The sequence below is a fragment of the Meleagris gallopavo genome, chromosome 5 (genome assembly GCF_000146605.3).
Source record: "Meleagris gallopavo isolate NT-WF06-2002-E0010 breed Aviagen turkey brand Nicholas breeding stock chromosome 5, Turkey_5.1, whole genome shotgun sequence".
NCBI classification, from domain to species: Eukaryota; Metazoa; Chordata; class Aves; order Galliformes; family Phasianidae; genus Meleagris; species Meleagris gallopavo.
This window is the reverse complement of record NC_015015.2, coordinates 10,122,621-10,130,568: the sequence shown is the minus strand read 5'-3', so window position 1 is coordinate 10,130,568 and position 7,948 is coordinate 10,122,621. Positions and strand designations below refer to the sequence as shown.

Sequence of the window (7,948 nt, the reverse complement as noted above, 5' to 3'; positions counted from 1 at the left end):
TTCTGATCTCATTTATTTTATAAGGAAAAAAAAAAAGGAAAAAAAATGGAGTTAAAACACTTTCCAAAGTGTTTTCTGTGTTTTTGAATAATGAATTAAATATTAAATACAGAATAGCAATAAATTAGAATTGCACAATTTCTTAGAGATTTTATTAAGATCAAAATTACTTGTTCAGACTAGATTTATATAAATAGATCACAGTACATTTTTACTTGTGTTTAGAAGTTGTAGCACATTACAAAATTAAGAAATTTTTTGTCCCTCAAACAATCACTGCGAAAAGGAATCATGCATTATTTTTACTAAACAAAAAAAATGCCCACCTACTTGAGAGAGCCTCAGTACAGGAATGGCTCTGCTCTCCAAAATTAGACATGAAACAGATAATAATAAAGTACAGTACAATGTTTGTGTTATTGAAATTGAAAGTATACGAAAACAACACAGCTCTCTTCACACACCTTTGCAAGGGGCATTAAAAATGACAGCTGGCCAGCATGCAACTGAGTAAAACACTCCAGTTTTACAATGTCTAAGTGAGCAATGGAAAGACTAAGTAAAAATGCAGACAAAACAAACAACCCAGATGCTTACAAGTTCTCATGTCACCTTCCCTTCAGTACCATGTATGCTGTGCTCAGTCAGCCGTTGAGTATGTCCTGGTGATAACTTTCCTGAATAGTGTCTCTTTCTGCCATCTGGACTAGTGCACTTCATGGACCTTCAAGGAGGTAGAGGTCCTTCTGGGACTCTGGAGGACTTCCAGACAGAGTTCCTTGCCCAACTCACTGTATTAAATGGTGACTCTAAAAGCAGCTCAGCTCTGAGTGTGCTGTGCTCTTACAGAGTAATTCACACCTTGCATAGCTTGGTTCATGCATTATAAGGCTGTCACTTCGGAACAGAATTATGGTTGCAATCAAGGCTTTACAGTACATACAGCAAGTATCAAAGTGCAGTTGTTACAGAGTCTGTCCTGCTCCTGTTTTCCTCAGCACGGAGGCTTCTGTTAAATTCTACAGTGTGGTGGATTACTTTCTCTATGTTTTTTTTCCTTTTGGAACAAGAAAGCAATTGTTTTATTAATTGATACTGAGATGTAAATATTTTTAAATGCATTGTTCTAAAGGGAGGAAAACATTTTATTGATAACACTGCATGCTGAGTCACCTACTGTGTGATATTTTTTTTTAATTATTTCTGTTCAAATAAACCCAAAATGCATTAACAATAATTTAATATAATAGATTTCTAAGTGGGTCAAAAAGACTCTTCAAGTAAATTTCCAGTCCTCTTTCTCCCTTTCCCTTTATCATTTGTTCCTTTTAGACTAGAGAAAAATGAGAGCTTTTAGGAATTTTATTATTATTATTATTATTATTATTTAATGGCAAATAAGTCCCCTTAATGCTCTAACACTGCTGAGTGATAAAACTGTAAATTTACCTTCAGGTGCTAAGTGTTGATACAGCTTTGTATAATGGTTGGAGTTTAAAAAGTGAAAAAACATATCAACTACTCCTTAAATCAAAAATAGATTAAACTAAGATAATCTTCTCATTCTTTTCTGTTGCCCTTTGCTGTTGTACTAGTTCTGCTACTGGTAGCTACATTGCCCGCCTATATAATATGTTTGCTGTCTTATGCATCAGCTGGTATAGAATGCAGAGGTGTACTGACTGGCAGGAATAGTATGGGAGGTGGATCTTTTTTTCTATGCTTGCTTTTTTTTCTTCTAGTCCCTGCTTCTGCAGGTTGCAATCCATGTATGGTTGGTGTATTGCCAGAATTATTTACAGAGGAAAATGACACAAAAAAAACCTCAAATGCTTTTAATACCTTGTGACTTGAGTGGAAATAAAGGAATTTCAACATTTAGCTGCAGAAGGGTTGTGCTTGTGAGTGTTTTAGCTCTGGAATTTCACACGACAACCCATTATAGTCTGCCTCAGTGTCAGAACCTTGAAAAGCTCTCACTTTTTTTCATAAAAAATCTGTCTGAAATTGTGGCTTCTTATGGAAAACTAAGAGTTTAATAGAATATTGTTAATGAGTAAAGTGGGATTAAAATCTTGCTGAGATGCATTTCTAGGGGATTTCCCTTTTTGTTTTAGTAATACTTTACTTGTGATATAGCATAATTGTGTCTTCACAGGAAGTAAAACAAATTGAAGGTTGGAGGCTTGGAGTTATTCTTATAAGCTGTTCTACTAATTCACCACTGGGAATTATAGTTCAGAAAAGAGTGATCAGTACTGGGATCACAGTAGTGCATTTCCAACTGGTATTCTAGCAGTAAGATGCTCTGTTACGTCCGATACTGCTATTGCCTGGCTCAACAGAACCGTAACATGGGAATATTGAAGGTCTAGGGAGTAGCATAGATTAAGTGGAGTCAAAAGATGAAGAGAGAGAAGCACAGAAAACAGCTACTGTTCCACTTATGCACTGTTATGAAAAGGCAGATATTTTTATAAAGCACAGAACAATGCCATAGCCTGTGTTACAGCCTGTAAGTCATGAGTCAGAGCAAGAATTAGGAGAATTAAAAAAAATAGAAAAATCTTTCTTATTTTTTTTCTTTGTAATAGAAATATTTCAAACTGTTTTCAAAATCATTCTCCTGATGCCAGCCCCTTGAGCATTAAATGAAATGATAATAAAATAAAAAACATTAACAATTATGACACTACTTTTCTGCTGATGCCCTTTTGAGTCATTTGAGGCAAATCTGAGAAAGATTTCTGCTCTGTTCCGTGGAAACAAAGTGAACTAGCTGCATAGATCTTCTCATTCTTACAGAAGCTACTGTTCATAACATTGCCCTGGTAATAGCGATTGCAGTGGGAAAGCATGCAGCTACCTGCTTTGTATCCCAAGTGGGATTGCATCTATGCTGATTTATCTAGGAAATCAAAGATCTCCATTTACAAGGAAAAGATCCTCCTCCTTTGTTCATGCGTATCTTCCCACATTGGCTCCTGGGAGATGTGCCTGAGTAAAGAGTGCAGAATTTTGCCTGAAGTGAGGATCATACTTGAACAGTTATGAGCACTGTATTATATCACTGGTCTGCTGACATAAGGCTTCACTTGAGTGTGTATTGAAATACCTTTGCTAGGGCTACTTTGTATTTTTTTTTGTTCTGGACATGACCTGTTACCAATCTGAAATTTTGCTTGGGCAGGCTTTGAAGAGTTGTTGAGTTTGCCAGGACTGTCCTTGTATGTGATAGCTATTTTCTTCATAGCATGAGATTTTATTATTTTTTAATAACAACCATAATTTTAAGACTTCTGCTTTATAGCCACACTACACATTTAGAACAGATCCAAGATTTTAATGCAAACATTAAACTGTGTTTTTACCTGTTAACAATTCTGGTTTTCTGGAAGACCCTCAAATAACAAGTTATAAAACTTTTTTTAATAAAAATTGCAAATATTTTCTTGAATTTATACAATCACATATGTGTCAGCTCAATTAGAAACTGAAAATGACTGGTGAGCATTTAATGCATACAAGATGCAAAACAATGTTCATGTGCATAAACTTACCTGAACAGTATATACAAAGACAAGGGTTACCTACCTGTGTTTAGTAGGCAACTAGACTATATAACGCACACATAATTTGCATTTGCCTTTTTAAGATAAAGATTTAAAAACTTGATTCAAAGTCTCTCTATGAAAAATTTAAGAAAGAGTTAACCCTATGCACGGATAAATAATGAGGGAGTCCAAGGGACTATTGTTCCAGGACCTAGAGTTCATTATGTGAAAGAATTCAGTCCTTTGATTTGATTTTTTTTTTTAATGGTCAGAATTCATTAGCATTTACAATATACAATCATTTAAGATAGCCCTGTCAATGTTAGTTCTACTACAAATAATAGTCTTAGCAGGCATTATATAGGTTTGGAGTGGCATTTTAAAATGATGTGTGTGTGTGCATGAGCATGTGTGTGCTTATGTGTATGATGAAAGAAAGCCACCTGTGAGATTCTTCCAACCCTTCGCAGTGTTATGGACACAACAAAGAAGCAGTGACTGGAAAATCATCTAATAACACCGAGGGCTCCCAGTCTCTATACTATACAGATCTTTATCTTCTTTCTAAAAGAACACACTGTCATTGCAAGCACTGTATGTATCTTGTTCTCACCCAACAGAACTTTTTACAGCTTTGAAGGATTTCAAGCATTTCTGCAAAGGAGTGAATTAGTCTTGTTTTCATGTAAGGTGAAAGGAGACACAGAGATGAAAGCTAAAACTCACCATCAAAAGTCTGATGACAAGCATTCTTGGGAAAAAATGACTTACATAGCTTTACGTTTACAATACTGCACTTCTTTTTTCCTTTGCAAATACAATAATCATATTTGAAGCTGGTTCCAATATCTGTTATTTTCATTGCTGTCATGTTGCTTGTAAAACCTGGGTTATTCTAATGAGCAAAACATTTGACTTAAATTTGTATAATGCTTATGACCATACAAAAAATCTATCAGTAGCAATAGTGTCAGCTGGAGAACTAATGCTACAAGTGGATAATATTGCACTACTTGAAACCAATAGCTCTTCACACAGTTGAAGACTGAGGGTTCTATTCAGCAATATTCAGGGTCCTATGGTTGTGGCCACAGAGGTTCCAGAACTCTCGCTGAGCCTAATCCTGATTCAGGAACCAAAACGATATGCTGTGTATATATTTCTCTGCACAGCCTGGATGCGCTGGACACCCTCCCCCACTTGATTCCTGGGAAGGGAAAAAAAAATTAGTCTCTGTTTAGCTCAGTGGCATGAAAAGCAATTCACAGCAATGAAATCTAAAAAAGTTAGCAAGGCATGTATGAAAAGAACAGGTTGCCTGTAAAAAAGGGAAGAGCTGTCAAAACCTGATTGTGGGCTCTGGCTGCAATAAAGCTTATTAAAGAGGGAAGACAAGTTTGATTTAAAGATGTAGCCAACTTCTGCTAAGAGACACTTATCATTTTCTAGGACATACTAACTGTTATAGTGCTCCTCATGTGCTTTCTTGGTCTGTTCCTATCAGGGTTTGGTTACAGCTGAGAGCTCAGTGATGTGTTTTCTAAACTCAACTCCCAAATGCCCAGGTGGGTATTTAAATTGTGGCACTTTTGCCAGGAGCTATCTTTTCAATGAGGGCACAAAAACCTGGGCTCCAGACTTCGCTTGATCTTCCTTCACAGCTATGCTTGTCTGTTGGTATCCCCATTCTCTCACAAGGCACAGTGCTTCCCTGCTGCAATGGGCTGGGAGTGATCAAAGTTCTCCTTGCTGAAAATGTGCTTCTGCTGTCCCCAGGAACCAGAAAATGTAATTGATTATGGAGATAGACAAGGCTGAGGTATTTTTGCCATTTTGCAACATCTTCCTGTTGTGTGACATTTAAGTTATGGAACAACCTAATGCTGGTGCTTGCAACCAAGTCAAGTCTTTAGTTGCATTCTGGTAACAAGTCTGCAGAAAGTACACTCAGAGTGTCTGTCAGCTGCCTCCCTCTACATATCAGGTGCTTATGGCATTGTACACGGCTTAATATGAGTATGATATTTTTTCTTTTCTTTCAGCAGACAGTTGTAACTGTCCATAAATATAGTAGCTCCTCCTGACTAGGATTATTGCCCAACTTTAACCAGTGATAGTAACAATAAAAATAAACCATGGGAACTCTTAGGAAGCAATTTAGTTAGAACACTGAAGTTTTGTGTCTCATGAATCAAGATTAGCGTTTCCTGTACTGGGAAGGGAGAGGTTTAAACAGAGGGATTAAAAGGACATCTTTACCCCACTGGACTCTGTGGAATAGCCCCTGAGGAAATGGCTAAGAAAGAGTTCAACAGGAATGCCAAATTTCTGCTGAATAGGTTAAAAGGGTGAGGAAGCCTCTTCGGCAGCCATCCAAGCGCAGAAGACCTGCATAACATTTCTGCTGAATAGGGCCCTGAAGACAAAAAACAAAACAAAACAAAACAAAACAAAACAAAAACCATAGGAACCTTGAAATTTTTTTCTAATTGTGTGGCTTCTTATTAATGCTTCAAATCTCCAGAGTACTTTTTTTTTTTTTTTCCCCTTTTTCAGGATAGTTAGACATTCCTTGGGATTTGCTAGATGATATAGTCTTACAATAGAAGTAATCAGATTAGGTTTTCATATAGTAAATCAATAGGTATTGGTAAAGCTTAGGAAGCCCACTTCTTTATATCAATTATCAGTGAAAGTTACCCTATCCTATGTCTGAAAAACAAAACAAAAACAACCAACAAAAAAACCCTAAACAAATAAAATCTGAAACCTTTATCCATTGTACAATGTATGTGGCTTTTGTGTATTTATCAAATACATTAATTACTTTCTGTTCCCATGAAATTGAAAGGAGCAGACTTAATTTCCATGTTATCAGTATTGGTGTTTCTGAGGACTTTTCTAGGATTTAGTATATACTTGTGGATCTTGGTTTTGTTAGTAAAATTTCATCCTATTTCTAATGCCATATACTAAGATAGTTATAGTAATGGGAAAGCAGGAAAAAAGTCTTACCTCTGCAAGAGGATGCCAGTGGGCAATGGGTTTCCGAGGATATGAGAGCATTTCGTTCCAATGGTCACGACCTAGACTTTCTGCATCGTTGCCTACTTGACATACTCCAATGACCTCATTGTGACCTACACTGTGAAAATGTTCCATAATATGCTTTTCATAAAATATTACCTTTAGAATCATACCATTTGCATATTTCATAGAGGCAATAATCACGATTTTTTAGATGTATCTAAATATAATAAAGTATAACTTACAAGGGTTTGCTCTTTGAATTTTCCACAAATCAAAATAATTTAGTACATTATTCATGGTAGCAAACACTGTGTTTCTATATGCATTTATTTTATTTTTGTATGAGAAATGTAAAAAGTTGTTTGTGTTCTGTAACTAGTTATACATACAAGTAAACTGAGCCAAATTTTATAAACATGTGTCTAAGGGCTTAGTGCAGTTGCTCATAAACAGAAAATCAGTGTGTGAACTGACTGTATGTTCAGTTATTTCTGTTCTGGTAAATACATGCAGCTTAGTTATGTTTGTTATGGATGCAAATGTGCATTTTAAAACTTAGAAAGGAAATTCTGCCTGGCAGTGAGACATTTTAGTCTTCCATCTAACTTAGTATGAGAAAATATTTAATTTCCCTTACATTGCGAGAAAAAGGATAACTTCATTCCTGGATGCAAAAATACTATACTAGATTTTGAGATAATGTTATTTTATCGCTACAGATATCTCACCGGTCATAATCCATAACAGCTATCGACAAGTTAATTTGGTCAATGTTTTCTGGAGGGACGTCAAAGACTATGGCTTCATTGTAAACGGGATTAAGAGTATTCCTCTTGGTGGAGGTTTTTCTTTTCTTTAGTCGCCTTCCTTCACACATTAAAGAAACCTTCACGTAGGGATCTGTGTGAATCATAAGAATAATGTTGGTTTTCTTTTGTTGTTTTTATGAAAACATAAATGGAAAGTAAAGGGAGTATTCTCATATGCAGTTTGCAGAATTAGTCACTTGCGTCTGGAATTTGAGCTTCTTTATTACCATGGAATGATTGGGAGGCAATGGACATTGGAAACTTTACCTGTTTGAAATCCTGTAATGAACAATTCAGCTTCAATGAATTTATCTTTGTGTACTGACTTCTGAAAGAGTATTAAATTATCCACTGAACTACGACTGTTTTATACATCAGCCTGTGTATCAGTGTATTTATAATGATGTAATTAGTTTTACAAATTTATAGGTCAGACAGAAGATGACAGTATTGTATACACTATTGATGTATGGTTAAATATAATTCCAAGTGTAAGAAATTGGAGTTTATGTTTCTTAAGAGAATTATAATTATGGATAGAGTGAAAAAGGAGAG

The 7,948-nt window shown here is 35.7% G+C and overlaps 1 protein-coding gene across 2 annotated transcripts; it reads right to left on the bottom strand.

The window, feature by feature from the left end:
• Window positions 1–1,386: 1,386 nt before the first annotated feature.
• Window positions 1,387–7,738, bottom strand: LOC100540278 (synaptotagmin-9-like). Of its 2 annotated transcripts, XR_793560.3 has the most exons (4): window positions 7,313–7,738; window positions 6,570–6,699; window positions 5,814–5,970; window positions 1,387–4,761 (listed from the first exon to the last, which is right to left on the bottom strand). XR_793560.3 is itself a non-coding variant. In XM_010710970.3 (3 exons), the coding sequence occupies exons 1-3, from the start codon at window positions 7,495–7,497 to the stop codon at window positions 4,672–4,674; spliced, it is 405 nt and encodes a 134-aa protein (XP_010709272.1). In that variant the 5' UTR covers window positions 7,498–7,706; the 3' UTR covers window positions 1,387–4,671. The 2 variants fall into 2 exon arrangements, 1 of the variants encoding a protein (XP_010709272.1); XM_010710970.3 differs by lacking the exon at window positions 5,814–5,970 and having other exon boundaries at window positions 7,313–7,706.
• Between the last annotated feature and the right edge of the window lie 210 nt (window positions 7,739–7,948).

Excerpts from the sequence above, each read along its gene's own strand:
- LOC100540278 (XM_010710970.3), bottom strand. The coding sequence starts at position 7,497 with ATGATTCACACAGATCCCTACGTGAAGGTTTCTTTAATGTGTGAAGGA. Across the intron at positions 6,700-7,312 it reads GCTGTTATGGATTATGACCG|TGTAGGTCACAATGAGGTCA; the intron begins GTGAGATATCTG and ends ACATTTTCACAG. Across the intron at positions 4,762-6,569 it reads ACTGGCATCCTCTTGCAGAG|GAATCAAGTGGGGGAGGGTG; the intron begins GTAAGACTTTTT and ends TTCCCTTCCCAG.